Source organism: Anabrus simplex, chromosome 10 (genome assembly GCF_040414725.1).
Source record: "Anabrus simplex isolate iqAnaSimp1 chromosome 10, ASM4041472v1, whole genome shotgun sequence".
NCBI classification, from domain to species: domain Eukaryota; kingdom Metazoa; phylum Arthropoda; class Insecta; order Orthoptera; family Tettigoniidae; genus Anabrus; species Anabrus simplex.
Window position 1 is genome coordinate 44,480,701 of NC_090274.1, and position 25,678 is coordinate 44,506,378.

At 39.5% G+C, this 25,678-nt stretch overlaps 2 protein-coding genes across 7 annotated transcripts in view; one reads left to right on the forward strand and one right to left on the reverse strand.

Annotated features, from left to right (window-relative positions):
• GTPBP1 (GTP-binding protein 1) overlaps positions 1 to 25,678 on the reverse strand; it is a 79,004-nt gene that overhangs the window by 45,725 nt on the left and 7,601 nt on the right. For 4 of the 6 annotated variants that reach the window (XM_067155063.2, XM_067155060.2, XM_067155058.2 and 1 more), the window contains exons 2-5: positions 13,390 to 13,645; positions 12,892 to 13,003; positions 3,117 to 3,297; positions 1,407 to 1,585 (exon numbers count right to left, since the gene is read on the reverse strand). In XM_067155063.2, coding sequence (XP_067011164.1) covers positions 1,407 to 1,585; positions 3,117 to 3,297; positions 12,892 to 13,003; positions 13,390 to 13,506 — 589 coding nt within the window. In that variant the 5' untranslated portion in view covers positions 13,507 to 13,645. Of the gene's footprint in view, positions 1 to 1,406; positions 1,586 to 3,116; positions 3,298 to 12,891; positions 13,004 to 13,389; positions 13,646 to 20,300; positions 20,424 to 23,623; positions 23,747 to 25,678 lie in introns of those variants that run through there. The other 2 variants (XM_067155059.2, XM_067155062.2) reach the window with 2 other exon arrangements.
• Positions 17,354 to 25,678, forward strand: part of LOC136882423 (beta-glucuronidase) — a 156,174-nt gene continuing 147,849 nt past the window's right edge. The window contains exon 1 of the mRNA XM_067155065.2: positions 17,354 to 17,421. The gene's annotated coding sequence lies outside the window, so the exon portion shown is untranslated. The remainder of the gene's footprint in view (positions 17,422 to 25,678) is intronic.

Here is a 25,678-nt window from a genome sequence, read left to right on the forward strand (position 1 = left end):
AAGGCCTAGGAGTTGGAAGGAAGCGGCCATGGCCTTAATTAAGGTACAGCCCCAGCATTTGCCTGGTGTGAAAATGGGAAACCACGGAAAACCATCTTTAGGGCTGTCGACAGTGGGAGTCGAACCCACTATCTCCCGGATGCAAGCTCACAGCCGCGCGCCCCTAACCGCACGGCCAACTCGCCCGGTACTGAAGATTTAACGGTGGAATAATTATCTGTAAAATTACATGGTATGAGAAAGGACATTAAGTTTTAAATCCCCAGCCTTAACATTTAAATTCCAACTGATGAGCCCAAATGGCATGTCTGGGTGAAACTCTGCAAACACACACAGCCTAACCACCCAAAACTGGATCTATTCCCATGGTTTCTAACATTTAAAGTGTGGCTTCAATGATCCCCGAAATGATCAAGATAGCTGACAATATTACTCTTTTTACAGACACAATCCTTTTGAAATGTTTTAGCATTTTTATATAAGTCAAGTAAAACATATCCTTCTACATAGTGTGTATGCTTATGCTCCACACGACTTTACTTCTAAATTGACAGTTCACAAAACACGTGAGCATCGCCTTACCAACGTTGCCAGAGCTCTACTGCTGCAAGAACAGCTAGTGAAATACCGACCACAGCACGCAGCCCTCATGAAATGTAATAAGGTACCCATAAAAGCTAATGAATCACGAGTGAAAACAAATTCAAAAAAACTTCAAAGATGCTGTATGCACTTACTAACATCTGACACTAAAACGAGAATACAATATTAAGAATAAAAGAAATAAAAAATTAATCTCTGTAATGGCTGACACAGCAAGGAGGTTATGGCCTACAAAGGGAACACTATGCTGATCACAGAGTCCCATTCTTGCCGCTTGTCTTTCCCGAACTACGTGAGACATGGTATATACAGACAAACAACACATTAACAAACACATCGTGTAAAAAAAACTGCAGCTAACTACACTGAACTATTAATTTATACTATGCTAAACTGTAAACTACACTATTCTGTACTATACTAGAGACAGACAAGATAGTTATAACAGTACAAAAAACACTAATTACTGAAGAAAATGCAAAAGATTGCGAATGTACTGAAGAATACCATACACACTAAGCGAGGTGCCTTATCCACGTGGGGAACGTACGTACACAATACAGTTGGCAAATAGGTTTTGTGATCGCACTCAACAGATATAAATCGATGTGAATGGAAGCTTGGAATTCACTAGATGTTTTTGTTTCCAGACACAATCAGCAGATAGAGCCAAAATCGGCCAAAACACCAATTTAAAAGCAATAATATTCAGAGTATAGTTGTCAAAGGTAAAACCGTTAACATCTAACCAATTAACAAATATCAACTCAAATTCGTATAATCAAGTATCCAAGAAGACTCACCAAGACTGTCAAAGCCCAGGATGTCATTGCCAACAGAACTAGTTCTCCCCGACTCCATCTCGTGTTTGTGGCGGAACAGTCGTTGACGTGCATGCCCTCTCCCATTGTCCAGTTCACCGTGAGTCAGCACTCCTAGTAGAGTAGACTTTCCAGCATCCACATTGCCGACCACAGCCACTCTGTAACAAAGTGAGAAGAGATCCCTCCTTACTCAGAATCATGCAAAGAAAGACTTCACTTAAAAATGTACACCTACTTATCACTAGAAAAGTTCCTTGTAAACTAGTGCTTCTGACACAATTGTATGTATGCAAGACAAACCCTCTGGTGTGAGATAGGAGCAAGATTATGAAAGGAGCTCCTAGTGATAAACTGGCATAAAGGTAACGAATGTATGATTACTATTTGCTTGTACTTAATTTATATTTATTCGCTGTACGAATGGCATAGAAAATGTTATAAAGAATTTCTCTTTTTATTTTATCAAGTGGTTTTACGCTGCACTGACACAGATAGGTTTTTTAATGACGATGGGGTTAAGAAAGGGCTAGGAGTGGAAAAGAAGCGGCTGTGGCCTCAATTAAGGTACAGCCCCAGCATTTGCCTGATGTGAAAATAGGAAACCCCAGAAAACCATCTTCACAGCTGCCGACAGTGGGGTTCTGAAGAAATTCTGAAGTCCAATATTAAGAAATGTTGCCAGGATTCAGGAGATAGTGGGTTCAAGACATTTAAGAAGATCATTATTATTATTAAATGAAAAAAGCACAATGTGCAAAAACGATTTTTGTACAGATGGTCAATTATGCTAATGCTATTCTTATTATTGAGGTTGTCCTTGTTTTGCAGTTTTGTGCATGGTATTTTTCACAATGATCGTTGCACAGGTTACATATACAGTCTTCATTCAGCTGGTGGAAGATCATTAGTGATAGTGTAAAGTGAAAAGTAAAAGTTGTAAATAACGGACGCTGAATGTGTGATTTCTGCTTGATTTAAAATGTTAAACTAGTAGTATTTCTTGTAATATTTATTTCCATGGAATTGCTTGTTGTACTTTTGTTGTTGTTGATGGGTAATTATGTTTTAACTTTATTATCAGACTGTTTGCCACCGGGATATTTCCCAATTCTGACGTATTTATTAATAATAAAAGAATAATAAGACCTATCTCTGTCGGTGCGACATAAAGTAACTTATAATAATAAGAAGAAAGGTTGAATCAACACCGGCGACTGGGAGGTCATAGCATCTAATTACCTAACATGGCACTGAATTGTCCAAAAGGAACGTCTAACGCCAAAGACGGAAACTCCTCCGTGGGCACCCCTCAAGAAATATAATCCAAAATAACTGGCTTTTGACCTTGACAATACGTATCACGAATTTGGAAGAGTTTGTGGTTCCAGGAAAGGAAGTACAAGTTGGTAACGATCCTGTAAGGGCCCACAGACATAATTTATGGTACGTGAGGAAGGCATCACACTCATAAGAAAGTGATAGCCTATCATGATCACCTGATTCACTTTTTAGGTAGGTAAAATGACATAATGCACACACAGTTCAGAAACTACAACAGTACCTGTCATGAAACAGAATAAAGCTGAATTAGCCAAGAGGCAATGAAGCACTGCCAAATAAAGTTGATAATGGAAAGTTTTAATGTTTAAGTCATCAGCACTAGCTTGTGCACTGAAAGATGCACATTACCTTATTTCCAAGAAGTCTTGCTGGTCCACCCTGCGCCGGACCAAGAACTGCCCGGTGAAACCCTGTTCCACTCTTCTGAGCCTGAGGAGAACACAGTCTGCCTCCAGTGTTGTCGCCAGGGACTGAAGAGTGGCCACTGAGGAATCGTACTCATCCTGGCCCAAGCCACTTTCACCACCATCTGCAATGATATAGGAGAAGAATGTTCAAACTCTTAATTAAAGTTTCAAATCTTTTCCTGATTTATTAGCCCATACTGTTCAAGTCAAGTCATATATACAGAGAAAGGAACATGAACAGGAATACACAACAGAAAAAAAACACAACAGGTCAGCATCGGAATAGGGAGCAAGAGAAAATAATAAAGAGAAATATTAAAACATGCAAGGACAATCTCCACATTTTCATATACTTCTATTATAATGAGTAGAAGGAAACAGTATCACTACTTTCTCACTATATGTGGTGTTCAGTGGCTCAGCAGCCAGTTAGGCAGTTAGCGCTACAAGAGACATGGACGGCTGCCGAACACATGTTTTTATCTCCAGGTAGGTAAGTTAGTATACGAGACATAAGCGTCATGTACATTCAACCATGTAACAAGGTAAGTTAGTATACAAGATATAAGCGTAATGTACATTCAACCATGTTTCTATCTGTGTCGAAAGACTAATACACGGTCAATAATGTTCCTTGTGTGTGATATCAAACAGTGAGAGTGTTGTAAGTGTTTATTAAATAATAATTATGCCATTCTATTTCATTTTGGATTATACAGTATATCAGGACACAATGAAATATCTGGTTAGGAAATTTTCAGCCTGCCAAAACAAAAGGATTTCATTATTTGAAGTGCCGATTCTTCTTCAGGGCAAAGGATCTGGAGAGGCTTTCAAGCCAGGAAATCTGCTTGCAAACTTTCAAAAGTGACTGCCATCTGCTGATAGTGGGTATTTTATTTTAATTCAGTTCTGTAGGTAATCTCTGGGATGTATCTTCAATTTAAAGTAAAGAAGCTCGTTTAAAAGTCTTTTCCAAATTAACAATGACCATCCTCAAGGACGAATTTGTTTTCTACACTTCTATAACATTTGAACAGTAGGTCAAATGTTGTGACACCAAATTCAGCTGAACGAACAGTGCCACACCCAGCTTTTGGTTACCCCGAACACCAATACTTTTAAAACAGAGGCTATTCTAATAATAAATAGTTCTTCAGAACATAAACATATGTATTTTGAAGTAGAATATCTTATTTTATGCTCTTCAAAAAATTTGAACCAGTCACTTTTTGTAATTTCCATTTTCTAGTGGATTCCTTTTTTGAAGGCTTTCAATGGAAATCAGAGATGAAGGGAAATGCTGATTATGCCTTCTCGATCAGAAAGTTTGTAAATTCAGTATTTAAGCATGTAAAGTATGGTAGAGTTTTGTGTTTAGTTAAATACAAGAACAGCTGACAGTGTGATGATTAGCAGCTATAACCAACACACTGGCACCATGCAGTGTTGGTGTGCATGAATTCAAAGAGCAACAACACTTGTTCCTCTACTCGCCCTGCTGCTGTCTCCAAGCAGATAAGCTCTCTCCTCATCAATCCAATTCTTCTACATTCATTTCCTCTCAGTCCCCATCTTGCAGTGTTGGTGTGGAAAGTACAGAATAAAGAGGAAATCAATAAACAGAGAAGTTACATGAACTTGATCAATACAGATTTGAAGGAAAATATTGTTGTGAAATGTACATGTATTCATTTGTCAGATTACTATATCTCATGGAGACTTAACATGTAAACAATGAGAGTGCAAAGTTGATGCTAATTAGTGTAATGATCACTAGTGTGATTGATAGAACATTTTACTGCTCTATTGTTAACCCGTCATCGGTAGCGTTGTCCCAACTTACGCGAGAGGTAGCGGGTATAGGTGCTCCCTAACATCAGCTTGATATATGATTTTGGTACTTATACGGGCTCTTCTTGGCAGTTTGAATACATTATACTAGACTTTAGTTATTTATTTTGTATGTATATACTTACATATTTGTATATATCCACAATTGTTTATTATCTAAATATTTGCTACTACAATTTTGACTCCTACATTGTTTTCATTCTTTTAGAAGGTAATTATAATTTTGTTTTATCAGACTGGTTTTTATGTTGCCCTTTTATACAAATCTACATAACTATTATTAAATATTATGAAAAGGAACAAAGAACCTTGTATTTGAAATACATTTACAGTATAAAGGTTGACAGAAGGATCCTCAGAACAATCATTAATAAAAAACATCAGGTGGATGGACAATGGAGATTATTGCCTAATGTAGTGGTTTATAGGGAAAGTCTAGTCTTTTTGGTAATGATTATGGCTGTAACGGAGTAAGTTTTTCTGTTGTCTTGAGGGCTGCACTGTGGTTCTTTCAGGTGGGAGAAAAAAAAAAAAAAAAACAGTTGGGGGGTATGGGTATGGGTATGGGTACCAGTTAGTACTGTATGAATACCACTTTCCAAATCGTTGGATTTCTCCCTATCAGTTTGATGCATGTATCTATAATAGATACGATAAGAAAAAAGAAAAATTGCCTTTTTCTGTCATCTTTCTAGATTAAATGATAATAGGATAATAAAACAACTATTTAATTACTTTTGGAAAAGTAAAACAAAAAATAATTGGTTTAAATAAGTTCAGAATGATTTAGAAGAGCTGAATATTACAATGAAGCAAATTGAAAACAGAGAAGGAAAAAAGGATTCTCAAGAACAAATAAATAAGATTGTCATTAAAAACTGTACAACACAAACAATATGTCATATCTGATGAAGAAAGGGCAGCCAGGTCAGCCAGAATGCAATAAATAAATAAATAAATAAATAAATAAATAAATAAATAAATAAATAAATAAAACAAATTTGTTCATGGTTTTTAAACCTCATTATTTTCTATCATTGTCCTGTTCACTCAGTTCTTTCAACTTCTTGCGAAAAACATTCACTGCATACTACTTTTTAGTCTAGTGTGCTCTTTGCATATTGAGCATCTGCACGCATCACAGTGAGCCGACGTAAATCGGTTTTTCTGGAATGGACAGTAGGCACATCTTGGTTTCCACCCGGGAATGTCTGAAAAAAATATAATTACCCTAGTCTTTTTGGTAATGATTATGGCTGTAACGGAGTAAGTTTTTCTGTTGTCTTGAGGGCTGCACTGTGGTTCTTTCAGGTGGGAAAAAAAAAAAACAGTTGGGGGGGTATGGGTATTGGTATGGGTATGGGTACCAGTTAGTACTGTATGAATACCACTTTCCAAATCGTTGGATTTCTCCCTATCAGTTTGATGCATGGAATGTTCAGTACGAGCATCACTTAGACAGTCAAAAGAAAAGACTTGGTCGTTAACATCAGTAAATACGTCGTCTTCAACTTCAATCCAGCTCAAAAGAACAGATACACTAGTCCTATTAGCCATTATAACTTCACTGTGATACTTTGTACTAAAACAGTACACCAGCATGGAACGCGCAAAAACTTGACGCCAAAGGTATCGAGGCTAGAATGCGCCTAACACTGCCCGTGACACGACCGGTATCGTAGCGAGGCATGGACTAACACGCCAGATACAACGCACTTCCCCCACGTGACACATGTGTGAATCATAGTATAACAAAGCAAAATATGTGACTCATATACTCATTTGAGAATACCTGGAGTTTGAAAAGTTTGAGTCTTAAACCAAAAAACTTTTCTTAATAAGGAATGTTATTGTTAGGAGCTACCTAACAACGCTACCGGTGGCGGGTTAAATGTCATACTACTGTGTTGAATTGGTGGATTGAGTTTTTGTGATCTCTTTAGAAGAGATTTTCCTAAGTATAGAGTAAGTCAATACAGATCAGTTCATGAAGTTTATCACATGCAAAAATCTGGTGATGGCGGTTTGTCCCTGGCAACTGTTCCTTCTTCTAGAGGCTTCATCACACAGATGTCGTCGGAATAAAATGTCCATAGCAGTACCTTACACCTTGAAATAAGACAGCATTTCTTCGGCAACCTTCAGTTCTTCACTGTTGTAGCAACGAGCTAGAATAACATAGAGGGGCTGTATGCCTGACATCAGCGCTCCTTGCGGAAGCAAGTTGATAAGGGGCAGCCATGTCAACGGTTGTCAAAACAAAGCGAATTGGCGCGAGAGCATATGTTGAGGTGACAAAATCATACATGCCAATTTAATCTCCCAAGTTTTAAGAAGTGAAAAGATAGATTCTCGCTTCCAAGAATGCCAGCCGTAAGCTCAGCGTATGGTTGTACTAATTGGAGTAATAAAACCAAGGATATATCATAGTTTAAATAAGTATTACTGAATTATAGCCGAGATTCCTTTTTGTAATTTCTGTTTGTATTTAAAACCCGCTTTATTGTTTACACAGCGAAAGTACGAATAGCTACAGTAATTATTTGTTGGATCATGTTTCAATTTCCTTTAAAGAACAAGGAATTAACAGAACAATACGTTGCGACGACGAAAAAAGATAAATGGTATCCCATTCACTTCAGTCGCTTATGCTCTATACATTTCAAAGGCAAGTGCATGTATGAAACAAATGACCAACGGCGATTACTGGCAAATGCCATTCCACCCCTATTTAATTTTCATTCACAAACAAAGAAAATGGAGCACCCATCACCAAGGAAACGTAACCACAAAAAGTCACCTATTTTGGTCAAACGTACACCAAGTATGGTAAATACAGTATTTTACTGCTATTTGTGAAATTTATGCAGCTTTTATTGTAGATGTCAGTTGCCTTGGTATTTAAAACTAGGCTACACTTCATAATAGACAACTTTCAAGGTTACCTTTCAACTAGTAATCCCAGTATGATATGGTAATAGGAAAAACATGATATGCCCCCTGTGTTATAATAAATAATTACATTAAACAATTATAGTGGTACAGTACTCATGGGCTGCCTCTGTGGTGTAGTGGTTAGCGTGAGTAGCTGCCATCGCGGAAGCCCGGGTTCGATTCCTGGCTCTGCCACGAAATTTGAAAAGGGGTAAGAGGGCTGGAACGGGGTTCACTCAGCCTCGGGAGGTCAACTGAGTAGAGGTGGGTTCGACTCCCACCTCAGCCATCCTCGAAGTGATTTTCCAAGGTTTCCCACTCCTCCTCCAGGCAAATGCCGGGATGGTACCTAAATTAAGGCTACGGTCGCTTCCTTCCCTCTTCCTTGTCTATCACTTCCAATCTTCCCATCCCCCCAAAAGGCCCCTGTTGAGTTACTGGCCCTCCTTCCCAGTTGTATCCCCCGACCCAAAGTCTCACGCTCCAGAACACTGCCCTTGAGGTGGTAGAGGTGGGATCCCTCGTTGAGTCCGTAGGAAAAACCAACCCTGGAGGGTAAACAGATTAAGAAAGAAAGAAAGAAAGAAAGAAAGACAGTACTCATGAGGATGCCATAATTTTTAAAATATGAACAGAATGAGGTTGTAACCTATTGTAGGTCCCTATAATTTAAAGGCTTTCTGTCATAAATATTTATGTCCACGGTTTTTATTGTAATTTACGCTTAACCACAACAGCCAAGCAGGGTAACGCTCTTGTTCCGATTTCGAGGCCTCTTTGTATGTCTTTGTGCGATGATTTTGAACTACCCTACAATCGACTGATCGTGATGTTGGCCTCATGCCGCAATATGAAGTGGCGATATTCGCAGTCTATGATTTTTAATGCTTTAAGCTTTCGCCAACAGTCTTTAATTCTCCCCCAGTGATTCTAAAATGTGTATTTTCTATACTTTTTGTCATTTAAGGGCCATGTCCCCTTGCTTGTGTGACCACAGGAAACATGACGGACGTTCGTTCTATTAGCTTCACCCTGGCAGCGCTTCCGCCTCTCTATGTTATTCTAGCTCGTTGGTTGTGGCGTTATAATCGAAGGGACATTAGTAGAATTATCACCAACTATGACATTTTAGTATGTGAGGAATTTAAAATGTATCATTCAAAAATCCGCCTTGAACTACCAGATAACAATTCGCTGTAGTTGGTCAATTGATGTACATCTAAAATGTTGATTGGACTAAATTGGAATACAATTGTGGGCAATCACTTCGCCATTGGACTTTTAATTGTATATTATTGTCCAGAAACTTGCAACTGGTTAAATTCATCGCTCGATCTTCAACTGTTCTGCACAGCGCTCCATAGCGGCCGTAATTGAAAATCTGACTTTGTTCCAGCGCTCGACAAGAGCAGGTGTGATGTTGCATGTCTTGCTGCCATTCGCTATGGCAAGCAAGAATGATTTGAAACCACCGTAAGGTGATAGTGAAAGGAAGGTGTAGGCCTGTATAAATTGTTTTATATTGAAAATTGTTTCTTTGGTAGTGATTTAATTAGAACTTGTGTGACCAGGCGAGTTGGCCGTGCTGTTAGGAGCATGCAGCTGTGAGCTCACATCCGAGAGAAAGTGGGTTCAGATCCCACTGTCGGCAGCCCTGGAGATGGTTTTCCATGGTTTCCCATTTTCACACCATGGAAATGCTGGGGCTGTACCTTAATTAAGGCCACGACCGCTTCCTTCCTATTCCTAGGCCTTTTCTTTCCCATTGTCGCCATAAACCTATCTGTGTCTGTGCGACGTAAAGCAAAATAGAAAGAAAAAAAAGAACTTGTGTGTACATTTGAAATGCAACTTTATGTGTGACTCTGAGTGCCTGCAGTTGACTATAATATTTAACCCTGCAAATATTTTGAAGTAAATTGTATAAGTGAGTAATTCGGTATTGTTCATCATCAGTCTGGTAAGTGATCGTCTGGCTTGATAATAACTCCAACAGACATTATCTACGTAAACAATGGTGCATGTTTCTACAGTGAATAAAACACCAACATGTCTACCATGGTCGATGTTTTCAATTACTATTTTTGAGAGATGTCTTGTGAACCACAACTTCAACCTACTACTTACCGAAAAGCAATGTTTATTCACAAAATAATAGTCTCTTGTTACTTTAACAGGCTCCAGTAGAGAATTATTGATATTTGTTCTCTCGACTTTTTCACACTTTTTAGTGCTCTCCTGAAACACTACACACACAATGTAAAATGTACTAATGTCTAAAGTGATACCATCTCCCTGCTGGACAGTTTTTAAATGGGATATTCGATAGTACGCTTTCCCGCTTAACACTATTGTTTTTGTCGTCCCCTGCGAAAACGTACCAACGAGATTTCACTGTATTTTCTTCCTTCTAAAGGACACTGAAGTTACTAATTTTCTTAATATTATTTTGCCTTGTATATTCATACACCTGGCATCTTGGCATTGTTACATCAGTCTTCAGACCGTTAGATTGTCTTATCTATGATATTGTGTCACATCTTTCTTTATTGTCTATTGTTCTGGTAGCATCAGTTCTTGATGTGGGTTTGATTATTGTTATGTGTATGTGTTTTTCTTGGTAGATCAAAAAGATAAAAGTATTTTAATTAGTTTTGTGTTTAAATTGGGGCATTTCAGTGTTCTTGAGGTACCGGTATTGTACATTTTCTTAATTTTTTTATTTGAGGGTTCCCTCCAACTTTCAAGGCCTTAATTGTTTGAAACGGTGCACCGAGGTGAACTAAAATTTTCTTGTTATGAAAAAGGTAAATACAGTAATCTGAAAACCCTATTATGAAAAAAAAAGGTAAAACTTAATGTATTGGTTATTTCTGAAAGGTGTGCAACTCTACTAGGGTTCACAATTTTCTTTATTTCTAGATGATTTTATTAATCTGAATCTGAGTTCAAATTTTAAATATTTTAATTTTAAATATTTGAATACCTTTACCCAATTATTTTTTTCCTTTGAATCTTCTTTCTATTAAAAATCTTGAGCTGTTTAAATTATTTATGGTGTTCATGTTATTTCAGGTAATTGCTCTATCCTTTTGCCCACGATCCACCCTCTGCTGAGGTTCTTTTGACCTTGGTTTGCCCAGATCCCATCGCTTCCCAGTCCTGTGACTTGTGTTTTGGTTGAGGCCTACCCTAAGTAGTTGGCGTGATTTTGCGCTGGGATGGCCTCTAATCTCTCTTGTGGTAGTGCTAGCAATCGAAACAGTGTGTTTGCGGTGTTGTGTTGTCATTTGTTTACTCATCCTTGTGTTTGATTGTCAGTACGTCACACTGTGTGTCATCTTTCTGTTGCCTTTCACTTCCTTGCCCTTTGATTCCTCTTCAGCCTTTCCCTCTGACTCTCTAATCACTGCAACTATTTCACCGTTGCCAAATATTTCACTATTTTCATCCCATTTTCATAACCTTGTTATGTATTACAGTATGTTCCAAAAATTACTGCCTCTAGTCATACCACTCGACCAGTGTAAAACATATGAAAAAAAACAGTAATTTTTTATGTATCCATTATGGACGGCTAAAAAAATTCTGCAGATGTCAAATTTTATGGAACGAGTTATTTGAGAGCCGAATTTGCGGGACTCCATTGCACTACTACAAATATAAAATTGGAAGTGAAACACAAAAATATGTTGAAAATATAAAAGGGACTGGCTAAGTGAGGCAGTAAAGCCGTACTTGGTTCACCTGGCTGGAAGTGAGTTTTATTTCCCAAAAGGAAGAAGTAATATTCAGAAACAAGATTTCCACTTCTGGGGAGGCACATGGCTCTGAGGTTTACTCAGCCTACAAAAAAAAAGGAGTACCAAGTTAATCTCAGGAGGCAAAACGAGCAGAGTATAGAGATGTAAAACATCCTCTTATTCAACACATCATAATATATTACATCTATAAAGATGACATACCAACATTTTATAATGATGTAATTGAAAAACCGTCAATACTGAATGAAATTCATACTGTGCAATAGAGATAACCATGCTGTCGTACTTACAGCGGACGTTACAGATAACGGAAGCCTTTACCTTCCACTCCTCTAAGGTCTGTATGGAGATGGCTTGGCTTGGCTTTGCTTTCCACTTTTCCTTGAAAGTATCAAATTAGGGAAAAATAGAAAAGTTTGCATCACTTGACTAACAAACCAGGATTTTATAACAGAATTATTTTTAGCTTTCTATTTTTGTCAGAAAACTCCAACTTGTATGTCTGAAGATTTTGATGATGTTTGTTGTTTAAAGGGGCTTAACAGCTAGGTCATCGGCCCCTAATGGTACGAGGTGCAATGAAATGAAACGATAATTACAACTTCAAACTGTATCCTCTGACTAGAATCTAAAACTAATGATGATGAAAAAATGACTATTAATCCAAAACAATCAGAGGATCCAATTCGGAATGCCTTATTTTCTGAACTGATGCTTGTTGTCCAAAAGGGTCCAAAATCCAGGTCATGGCCCCTCATAACAGTACTAATCACAGGTAATGTAGACCCATGGTATGTCACACATAATGGCACCACTCACAGGTAACATAGGCCCATGGTGTTTCTCATATAAGGGTACTAATCACAAGCAACGCAGATCCATGGTGTTCCTCACTTAGTGGGACTAATCACAGGGCCAGATAGATCCGTGGTGTTCCTCACATAGTGGTACTAATCACAGGCAATGTAGACTCACGGTATATCACATTTTATGGTACCACCCGCAAGCAACACAGACCCGTGCTGTTCCTCACGCAGTGATACTAACACAGATCTGTGGTGTTCCTCATGTAGCGGTACTAACACAGATCTATGGTGTTCTTCACATAATGTTGACACTCACATGAAATGCTGAGCAAGTCTAAACGGAGAACACAGTACTTACCTTCTCCAATTCCAATTTCAAAAATCGTTTCTCCTCGACCATCCTCCAGCCTCTCCTTCAGTTTACGCTGTAGAAGATCATACTGCTCTTCGGTTGGGCTCACGAGAGCAGTCTGAGAAGGAAACAAAGAACAAATACAGACTTCTACACAAATTAAATTAGACATTAATATGAAAGCATTCTTACAATTCGATTACCATACATGAAAATAAAAGATTTATTACATTTTGAGAGAAATAAGTCCAAACGGATTTAACATTTCAGGTTTCTGATTTACAGACATGAACCTCTAGTAAGTGATTTCTTTAAGATGATGATGAATATTTCATAATTAAAGTTTAATTCCTTTAAAGATTAAAGAATTATTTCACTATTAACACTATCCTCTTTATCAGATGTCTCTTTGATAAACATGTCATGGAATCAAACTACAAGGTTTCCAAACTTAGATTATTAAAGTGTGAATAATATGAGGTCACACTTTTCTAGCGATCTTACTTTTGATCGTATGGAGGAATAGTCCACTGCCAGGGGTACTGCCGACTCCTGGGCAGCCATACTTAGGTTGGACGTCACTTCGGCCACAGTTGGCGACTGATCTACAATCGCTGCCATACTGGTTCAACTCGGCAGTGGTAGCAGCAGTTGGTTTGCTATCCAGAAAGTATGGATGTTCTTAATTCACATTTTCTTTATTTATATTCTCATGTTGTATACATGTCAGTTACCTCTTCACGTAACCAATCCGTATGATCTGAAAGTAACAAGAGAACAAGGGAATTAACTTCACAAACAACATATTGTGATGGTGTCTGCCATTTTGTTTGCTAGACCCTGCCAGGACTAGGGAGGGACGGGCTAGCTTGGCCTCGTCCTATAGGTCATTCCATGTTAAGAAAACAGTATTGCTCTTATGGACGACAAGGTTGCCCTATTGAACTACTCTGTTCAACAGCATCACGGGAAAATCATGGCAAATATATTGGTGAAACTCAGTCCTTAAAATTCAAAATAAAAGAAGGAAGAAACTAAGCTGCATTTTTTTTAAACTCTAAGGTTGTGGGGTTGTAAGCAGGGGAGGGGGGGCTAATTTAGGTTTTTACAACGAAATGAGTAAACTTCTGCATATACAAAACCTCAGTAATTGAAGTTCAAGGCAAACTGGGAGAAAATACACAACAGATAATTTTTGTAGACTCGGGATGGCGGATGCAGTTAATTGCATTTAAGAAATTTGTCCAGGCAACGCTGGGTACTACTGTGCCGTCACATCGCCCCACGAAAAGAACGGTAAAAATTAAATGCGCTTGTGACAAAGCGGTAAAAATGTGGCAAAAATTAAATACACTTAAGAAACAAAAGCTAAATAACAAAACCAAGAATTTCTGTATCAGTACAAGTCATGCCGTGATGTATTGCTGCACACCACAGCATCAAAATCTTCAGTAACAACTGCTGTACAGTACGAGAATTTTAGAAAAAACACACACACACAAATAAATAGATGACTTTGTTTCAACGGTGATAAACTGCCGATGATTCACAGCATAACGGATTATGCATTGCATGTACCGGAGCAACTCAGAAGGAAATGTAAGAAGGCAATAAAGCAATGGCTGTTCCTGCCATTGTGCTTCCTCCCTGCGAATGTATTCATGAAATAGAGAATGTTAAGTAGATATTTTAATAACTCATGGGCAAAAACATGGCCCGCCCATTTTTTCTTTCATAATACAATATATAGTACATTATAATGTTCCTCAATCACGAGGAATGAGTGTTTAGGTGGGGGGTATGTTCTTCACTCCTTGTAGGTACATAAGAACAATACTGTTTCCTTAACATGGAATGAGCTATAGAGCAGTTGCTGCTAGTTTTGGCCCTGCGCTTCACCGTGTACCACCGCTCAGGAGAATGAGGCCGGGTCCTCTCTGACACCTCCCTGGGAGCATCTGTTGACTAATAGAAACCTCTGGAGAGCTGGGAGCTAGAGTATTACAAGTGTGTCCAAATTCAGGACTGTTCTCGAACTGCTAAGCCTGACTATATAAGCCAGACAGGCGACCAGTGAATGTCTTTGTGCTCAGCTCAGTTTGAAGTCCTGTTGAGTGTCTGGAGGCCCAGTGTCAGAGTAATGAGAGACTGTCGCTGTGGAGTAAAGAATACTGTGTGTGTACTGCAGTGAGCAACATACAGTCTGTGAGAGTGTGTGTGTGTGATTGTGAAGTATGGTTGAGTGCAGTTCAGGAGATGTGTTGTATCGAGCTGTTGAGTTGGATGTCTGCCATGAAGCAAGTTATGATGCAGAGCTGATGTCTGAGTCTGCCAATAGTCTGTGAGCGTCCCAGGGTGCTTGTGCCAGTGTGAGCATTGATGAAGACCAGTAGGAATAATCGAACAGACTGTCGGAGTGGTTGATCAAGAAAGGTGATTGAGCAAGTTTATTTCTGATGGCAAAACCAAAACCACTGAAAGACCTCTCCATAGCTGGCTTCCCCATTCAATAAAATGCGTAACGACCTAAATCCTCACACAGCTCTTCACTGTCATATGTAATAAATTTCATATTGATCCGTATTGACAGCTACTTCACAATTCTATGGAACATAGTTACATTATTTATATGTTATTTCTCCTAACCCATTAATTCCACTGTCCGTGGTTTACCACCAGGTTTGGAATAAAGCAGACTATGTTTGGGCTACCTTTTTCTAGGCCCTTCCCCGGACTGGGTAAAGCAGAGCGATCCTAAATAGGGCGCCAACTTTCATTCGGTCTAACAAAGCAAACAGAAACAGAGAAGCCCGATAGGGCCAGATTGCCGCTGAACCTGTCCTGCTGACATGGTCGATTCCAAGAGCAACCACTCTCACCTCACCGCTTACATGCAGAGAATCATCTAGAGGCCAGACTCACTGAAGTCCAGTCCCTTTTATTAATGCTCCATTGCCACAGGACTTGATATACTCTTGCCAGGAGTCAGTCTACGCATTAATATATATACAATAAGTAGACTAGCAGTAAAATTAGTAACCTGGGGTTTACAGATGACACTCCCCTTATCGCTGGAAGTGAAGAGGAACTTACTGACCTGTGTACAGGAGTGAAGAATATTAGCCTTCACTATGATCTAAGAGATAAACATGAAAAAGACCAAACTAATGGTAGCTGATTGGTAAGATCAAATCCAACCTAGAGGATGTCTGACGGACCTGGAGATAATAAACAAATTTCCATACCTGGTGTCAGTCATCAATAACATGGGAAGCTGTGAAAAAGAGATTAAGAGACGTATTGTCCTAGGTCGAGCTGCAATGGTTAAACTCACTAAGATCCGGCAGAACCAGGCAATATCAAAAGCTACGAAGATGTGCTTGGTGGAATCCCTAGTGTTCTCAGCTGTGAGATGTGGACTGTGAATGCTACATGTCTCCTGGATGGAAAAAAGAACTAATGTTTCCATTATGGATGAACTGAGCATCAAGAAACGTCTATCTTCCCATGTGAGTGAATGTTACCTCCAGTTCCATAGCCACATTTTCAGAAGAGAAGGAGAGAACTTGAAAAAGACCTTTTTGCAAGGCAAAGTTGAAGGTAGTGGAAGAACACCAAGTAGATGGTTAGATCAGGCGAAGCTCACGTTAAGGAAAGCTGAAACTCGCTCTGGATGGAGGCATCTCATCAAGGCTGCAACGCAGAAATTATAGAGTTATGAGGTCACGGCATTCAGCAATGAGCAAAACGACTAATGATGATGAAATAAGCAACTGAGCAGGTGCAGATCCACTCTCTTGTCCAATACCTCTCAATATCAGTGGAGCAGAAACCGATACAATTGACCAAAGGATAGAGGATGCATGCAGTTATAACGTCCTCGCTGTTGACACCTAGATGTTCATCTGTCTTGGAATTTTCGTATACCACTGCTGCTTAATATAGCCGCACCTGCCCCTAATCAGGAGAACAGATGCTGCTTTATGGATTTGGTCGGCATTTCCTCCACCCTGGGGATCATCACCCTACCTAAAGCGATAAATAATATAAAGGCAAAAGCCTGGAATATCACAAGAATAAAAAAGTAAGGAACAAGAGTGGTCCAAGACAGATAAAGTAGAGAAGTTTAGGATAATTACGCGAAGGAATTTAGTTTGGAGGCCTCTATATGTTTACCATCCAGCTCACCTGTCACATCCCTCAAGAGGTAATAAACAAACAGATAAATAAAAGATAAGAAAAACACTCTGATTGTAAAAACTAATAAAAAGTAGAGCTTATGCTGACATGTGATAAGGATTACAAATGTTGATATTGGAGTTAAAAATAAATCTCTTTAACACACAAACAAACGAAAGAAATTAGGGTCTTGCATAGACTGACAGACCGTACTGACACATTATTACACAGAAACATAGTTTTTTAGTCCTTGTTCTGAGAACTGCTTTACAGATTCTGCCTGGTATACAGACCGACATAGCAGTATTGCTTAGTCCACGTGTTCGGAGGGGTAGTCCTATTTTCAACATATCACAGGTAACAACTGCTTCAAGAGTATTATCCTATAGAGCCAGTTCTATGATTTCAAAGGAATTAAAAGAGTATCTAGTATTTCTTTCTATTTCTCTTAAGAATTAAATTATCTTAACAAAAGTTATTAGTATAATATCTACAAGTGATGAGCATGCTCGGCTTAATGGTCAGTGTACTGGTCTTCGGTTTGGAGTGTCCTGAGTTTGGTTCCCAACCGGGCCAGATATTTTAACTACATATCTTTGACTTATGGACTGGGTCAGTGTTTTCCGGGCTTGTAAGCAGTGGTCCAGGAGCATGCGATGGTCCCAACGTTTCACCGAAGACTGTGTTGGGCATTGTCAAGGGTTCCGACTGACTTCGATAGCAGCGAAGCTCTCAGTGGAATGAAGTGGTGTTATTATTCCACCTTGCTTTATAGTACAGGCTACGGTACGCTGCTCGCCTATTGGTCCACCATGCTGGGGAGAGCGGTCGCTGATTGGCTGCTCTTCGGCCAATAGCTGAAGCATTAAGGACCCCATGTACATCGACTTGCCTGTCCTTCAGGACACGATGGCTGAGGCAGAACAGAAAAAGCAACGGGTGATCAATTGTCTGTCTCCACCAAGGCAGGTCGATGTACATCGGGCTCCTTAATGCTTCAACTATTGCCCGAAGAACAGCCAATCAGCAACCGCTCCCCCCCAGCATGGCGGACCAATAGGCAAGCAGCGTACTGTAGCCTGCACTATATAAGGAGGTGGAATTACAACACCACTTCATTCCACTGAGAGCTTCACTGCTAATCGAAGTCAGTCAGAAACCTTGACAATGCCGAACGCAGTCTTCGGTGAAACATTGGAACCACCACATGCTCCTGGACAATGGCCTACAAGCCCGGAAAACACTGACATGATTTGTAGCGCTGGCCGTGAAAGTCTTAATTGCTATACCATGGACTGGGTGTTTCTGTTCATCTTAATGTCTTCATCTACTTACAACACAGAAACACACAATAGTCAATACACCCCTCCACATAGGGCAGCTGGCCGTAAAACGCCAAATCCACATCGTGTGCCGACCCTGCTAAAATTGAAGAGGACCAAGAAGAAGTGATAGGCATAAAAGTGAGCCAACCCTCACTGCAGTCGAAAATGAGCTGATTGATTGTGTGAGGCTTCTGGAAAGGCCTGGTGCAGGTCTTTCTAGTTGACCCCCACGGGCGGCCTGCACATCTGGGGGGGGTAACGATAATGAGGTAGGGAAAGCGTGAAAACTGGTGTTGGCACATAACCCACTCCTGCTGAATAAACCCAAAGAGTCTCCTCAAGGCTTAACGTCCCAATGCAATGGATGAATTACTATCAACGTCATATGCCCCCTCTCCATATGAATACTGTGGAGAGGTTTGGTATTTGAACCCCAGCTTTTGGCACCCAATCTAGTGATTATAAATTAAATACCACCACCTCTCCTATCCTGCTGGCCAATATTCTGATGGTGAAAATTATTTCCATCAACAGGACTCGAACCAGCTAACCCTAACCGTGATGTGATTCCGTTAGTTGGTACACATGGATTTTGAGGGAGAGGAAGGAGTACCTTTGGATGTAGAGCTGTTTTGCCGCCTGTTGTGTAAAAAAACAAGGCATCACTGGTATATGTGTTATTGACTGTGAAGTTGAATAGGTGATAGGAAAACGAACTATTGAAATTAAAAATAATTAATATGCATAAAAATGTACGAGAACTCCAACGAACTCACATGAGGTCCTCATGCACGATTCAATCCAGTGAATTAATGCATTGTTAATAAGAGGTTGTAAGGCAGGCGGAATGTTTGACTGTAAGCACACAAAAGGAGAAAGATGCCTTAACGATCATGGCTAACAGGTGGGAAAAACTGAGTTAACAGTTGCTATTCATTGCTCTAGTGAAAAACTTGCTCCTTACGAGTACTGGAGCACACCTCCATGCATTAGAACTGTTTATATAGACCTACAAAATACCTATGCAACAAAACTAGTGCTGCGCTGAAGAGAGAAATAAGCCAACCTTTATTCCTGCTTTCCCTCCAATGGGGTGTAAGGCACGCTTGTCACCAGTTACACCACGGTCGAAGATGTGTGTGGTAATGAACTTAAGATCGATTATAGTAATTCATACAAATACCATTGTAACTCCAGAAGAGTCTTGTTTATTTGGTTCAAGTTTAAAAACTTCATGTTAATTCCGTATTGAACCGAGAATCTAATGGAAACAAGAGAGGTTTATTTGTTTATTTGGATCAATTTAATCTGGATATCTGGCTTACTGGAGTGATTGTGTAGATAACAGGCTAATTATTTTGTTAATTCAACACACTCTTAAAATAATAATTTTAAGTGTAAGTATTTTAAGTGTAAGAGAGGGCCTTAAGCAAGACACAAATAAATTTTATGAAAGATAAAACCAAGTTGACAGTGACAAACACTTACGACCTGAAAGAAAAAACGCTCTCATTGTACAGGAACTATCCCATTTCAACATCGGCACTGCGGCAATCAGCAAGACACACTTAGCAGACAGTGGAAAGCTGTGTAAGGATTGAGGTGGTTACGCATTTTGTTGGATGGGGTAAGGCAGGCAGAATATTTTACTGTAAGCGCAAACGATCATGGCTAACAGGTGGGAAAAACTGAGTTAACAATTGCTAGAGGGGTCTTTCAGTGGTGTTGGATTTGCAACCAGCCAGCATTCCATCCTGTATAGTGCTACAGGACGAATGACCATTATTTCCCAGATTATTCCTCACTAATTCCCACGTACTCTACGACAATGACAATTTCCCTATCCTCCTACTGTGTATCCACTACTGGATGTTAGCGATCACATGTCAGAGGCTACATAGAGGAGCTCACCAACTGTTCTCATCGATGTCCAAGCTTGTATGTTTTTGAGCCAAGAAATTTCTCTTCTTCCTGAACTTCTTTTGCCAACCAACTTGTCTTGAAGTCAGCTGGAGCATTTCATATTTGAGACACCTCGCTGTGTGGCCTAAAAAAAGGTGTTTTTCAGTGTTTAATTGTCTGGATTAATTTTTTTCTAGTGGTTTACCTTTTTAAGAGTATAACCAAAGGTTCCACCTTTACAATATTAAAAAAATGTGTTTAATTAGGGTGACATTAACAAGTATCGGACATGTTTCGCCCTTCTTTAGGACATCTTAAGCCAAAAATTCTTCCAAAGTAAGTAAAACAGACAAGGTAATGTAAACTCGTGTCCTCTTCTTGAGGTGGTGCAGTTCTTTTCAGGTACATCCGCAATGGAGGTGAGCTGCACTAACAATTTCAACCACATACCAGCCCTTCTGCCATTCTTAAATTTCTGGCAGTACCGGGAATCAAACCCAGGCCCCCCAAGGACGGCAGCTAATAACACTAACCGTTATGCTACGGAGGCGGATGACAGACAAGGTCAAAAATACACATTAAAATATGATTCAGGATGCTGAATACGTTAAGATACATGATATAATTCAAAGAATGTTCTAAAATGTTGGAGCTCAATTGCTTTTTTGCTCTGTTGAAGTGAGGATAAAACTGTTGAACACACATAACAGTTCCATTAAAAGTTTGATGATCGAGTTGTTCTTATGTTGACGTGATGATTGTGATGTATTGTTAATAAGAGATTGTAAGGCAGGCAGAATATTTGACTGTAAGCGCACATAAGGAGAAAGATTGTGCCGTAGTTGAATAGTCCTAGAACGAAAAACGGTGGTATTACAAACATTAAAAGTAGGCAAGGTTAAGGCATGTTGTATTAACAAGTGGAACTATAATAATAATAATAATAATAATAATAATAATAATAATAATAATAATAATAATAATAATAATAATAATAATAATAATAATCGGATGGCCTCAGCTACCTATGCAGACATTTTAATTTGATGCCATCTGGCTGTCTGCTCGTCAATTTCGACGTTCCGTTTTATTCTAGGCCTACTAGATGGCAGACAGAGTAATCCGGATCTCTCTTGAGCGTCTGTGGCTGAAATTTAATGAATTTTGTCAGGTAAACACTAAATGTGTCACCAGAGATCTTTTACAAGCCGACATCGTACGACATGGAGTGTCGAAAGGACTTTTTTCCGCCCTTCAAAAATCCAACTATCTCTGCCGGGTTTGAACCCGCTATCCTGGGATCCGGAGGCCGACATTCTACCACTGATTCACAGAGGCAGCACAAGTGGAACTGAACTAGTGGAAGACACGTCTGACTAATTACGTCCTCGCCTGCCCCAGAGAGGTGAGGCCCAATACGTGTGTTAAAACTGACAGAATAAACCAATTTTTAGTATTGTAAAGGTGGAACCTTTGATTGTACTCTTACAAGTATACTATCGACAATACAGGCTTTGCAATAAAATTCATTTTATGCAATAGTGGTTTACCATCGCACTAACACATCAAAGGTTTTCGGCAACAGAAGGATGGGAAAGGACTAAGATTGGGAGGGTAGTGCCTCCGTAGCGTAACGGTCAGTTTTATTAGCTGCCGTCCTTGGGGGGCCTGGGTTCGATTCCTGGTACTGCCAGAAATTTAAGAATAGCAGGAGGGCTGGTATGTGGTTGAAATAGTACACGCAGCTCACCTCCATTGGAGCTTGTGCCTGAAGAGAGCTGCAGCACCTCGGGATAAGGACACGAGTCTACTTATTTGCCTAGTGTGAAAATGGGAATTGTGGAAAACCATCTTTAGGGCTGCGGATGGTGGGATCTGAATCCATCATTTCCTGAATGCAAGCTCACAGCTACGAGACACTAACCGCACAGCCAACTCGCTCGGTGGATTAATTCTCTCCACTTATCTGCTCTTTTCAAAATGTCACCATTCCAGGGAACATACAACAGATGACAGTACGACAACATCTAAAATGCTTCTAAGTTTTTAATTATTACAGCTTTCAATGTTCAGGTCTCCGTGTCACACTGTAACACAGGCCAGATACAGCACTGCACACAAAACTTTCTTAATTTCATGGAAATTTAAAACCTTCTTATTGTATGTATATGCAGAGTGTATCCGTGATTATGTTACAAACTTTCAGGGAAGATGGAGGACGCCAAAAGGGATCAATCTGAGATAAGGAGCCATAGTCCGGAAACGCCCGAATCAAAAGTTATTAATAATGCAAGTTAAACAACGTAGACCGTTCTTAACAGATGTCGGTGTGTCGGAATTTTGTCCCACAGTAGTTCTTTAACACCAGAAGCCAACGACATGGGGTTGTCACCTTTAAACACCCTTAAAAGCCACCGACCTGTTGGATTTGAACCCGTTAACTCGGGGATATTCAAACGGGTGCAATGATACCATGCCTGCATTGACGCAGGGGGATGCCATTTCGAACATTTGTTATAAATGGAGCAGCTTATGAAATTTGTGCAAGTAAACGGACTTAAATGAGTAGAATTTTGCTTAACTTTTGACTACTCGATCGTTCCATTCTACATTTAATTTCTTTAGTGGAGTCTCAATCATCATGATGTAAACTGAACACAGTATATTAACATGTTTAATATTGGTACCATTAACTTATATGTCCGCCTCTGAAGCGTAACAGCACTATTAGCCGCCGTCCTCGGGGACCCAGGTTCGATTCCCGGTATTGTCAGAAATTTAAGAATGGTAGGAGGTCTTGTAAGTGGTTCACATGGTACATGCAGCTCACCTCCATTGGGGCTGTGCCTGGAAAGAGCTGCACCACCTCAGGATGAGGACACGAGTTTACTTTATTAACTTAAATGAGTGCATCGAGCACAGATTTATTATTTCTACTTTAGTTCCCACCAAGTTTGTACAAAAACAACAACAAAATTCAGATCAAGTAAAACAAATGGCATATGCATACTCACTGGTGACAACACAGAAACTAGCATCTAAAATGAACTGGCATACACATAATTCAGCAAGAACAGATAACTGTAGTGTCTTCCCTATCTCTTATATGTCATATACACTGGTTGCAGGACAGAATAAGTCTTTATGATCTCTGTAAATAGTATTATGCAATTGAGATACAGATGAAATTTTAGCACAGGGGCTAGATGTTAAGCCCCTTTAAACAACAAACATCATCACCATCAACAATCATCATCAAATTTTAATATTAATATTACACACAGCTCAAATCAAACAATTCAAATAACACAATAAATATGAAAGGTCCATACATGCATCAGCAGCAGCCAAAGAGAATAAGCAAAGAACATTCCACACCAGCTGTCCATAACGTACTAAGCTAGCACAAACATGGTGTCCCTGTACATAGGGCACTGGCTGATGCAACCAATGTCAGAAACAGGACAGTTGGCACAATCTCTACAAAAGCAATTATGGTGCAACAGGAAACCACTGGGCCTGGCATACAAACATAAACTATTGCACAAGGTGAGCAAACTGAACACAGCTGTATCATGGACTAGTTCCACAAAGCTTATACTTGAGCAGGTCTTTCTGGCCAGGAACATATAACTAGGTTGTGCACATCTCCAACTGAAGGGTCTGGTGCAAGATGAAGGTTAAGTCTATTTTACCAAGTTTTTCAAAAGAGACAAAAACCTGATTTTTAAAATCTTTGTAAAGCTTGAAGATTTTTAAAGTGTATTTTTTAAAATATCCTATTTTCAACCATTCCACTTTAGCTGAAACTTGTTATTTTATTCCAGGTGACATCAATATTAACACAAACATAAAATGGAGTTACCTACCTCTTCTTGCACCAAATCATGAGAAATCTTAAAACATCTGAAATTATTATTATTATTATTTTATTTTTTTATTTTTTTTGATTTGCTGTTTTTAGAAAATTACATTCTCCTTATCTGTGAGTGAAAACAAACAGTTTCTCTTGCATTCACATGTTCTCTGCTCAGTACAACTTTCTCAGTAACTTCTGTGCTCTCTTCACTCATCATATGTTTGGATTTAACCCTCAACTACTGAGATAAGGACCCCAGGATGGTACTGCCTCTCACTTGTATCAGTGGCCTTGAAAATCTCATTGTCTGTCTAGTTTCCTAACTTATTGTCTTCTTTGTGTATTCATTGTGTTGAGCGTTGCCTGGAGGTGGCTGTTGTAATAACCTCACATCTGTAGTTATGTACTTCTTTTTTTTCTTCATGGGGCCTCATGTACTTCTTCTTCTTCTACTTTTCTTCATGGGGCCTCTAAATATTAGTTCTTAATTAGCGTCGTCCTCTAAGATCTTTTGGTACCATGTTTTTCCTTCATTCCCACCTAGATATAGCTGTTCCAGTATGTGTTCAACTGATTCTTCTGCTTCATTGCATTTCCTACATATTTGGTGTCTTATTTCTCCAATTCTATGTAGGTGTTTTATCAGATGGCAGTGTCCTGTCAACAGTCCTACTACCCATCTTATACAGGGTGAAGCGAAATTTGCGCACTCGGGCATCGCAGCGCAACTCCTCACATGCCAGCAATAAAGAATGTCTCTCACAAACTTCCTTCCTGCGAGTATATCCGGCAGAAAAACGAGGTTGAAGAGTAGCAGTCTGGCAACACTGTAACCACATGTAGGGTAACTACCTCTGTCAGCACATATTAGTCGTGCTGTACAGTGGATGCAGTGGATAGAGTTTTGGGTTAGCATGCAGGAGGTCGAGTGATCGATCCTGGGTTGAGGCGTATGCTTTTTGTTTCGTAAATGTAGTCCAGGTGATATCATATCTGGCATCTTAATCGTCAACAGCGATTGCAGCGGGTCCACTAAAAACCATTTGCACTTACATACTATGATCCTAGAAATGGACGAACAATCGGTTTCCACGTCATGGGTGTGAATTTATTCGCACCACTTCATCGACTAGATGTGAAACCTGTTTTCTTTGTACCCTCCTCCAATGGTCCCATAGATTAGTACCAACTATTATTCTTGCCTCGTTCAGGTCCATTACATTTCGTTAGGGCCTTGCGTTACCAGTAGGCCTAGCAACGTGCTCTGTGAATAATGTCCAAACTCGGTTACAATTTGTATGTGTTACCACCATAGTCCCACTAATTTTGCCTTTCAACATTGCATCTGGTAACCGCATGCTGTTTAGCACGTATCTCAATGCATCATTATTGCTATTATTATTATTCTATCGATGGGATTGTGGAAACATCACGTCAGTTACTGTTAGAAAAACAGTGTAATTCGAAATCGACCATTTCACAAGTAGCGGTGTCAGGATGAATCATGCAGAAAAATATCTGTCAGAGG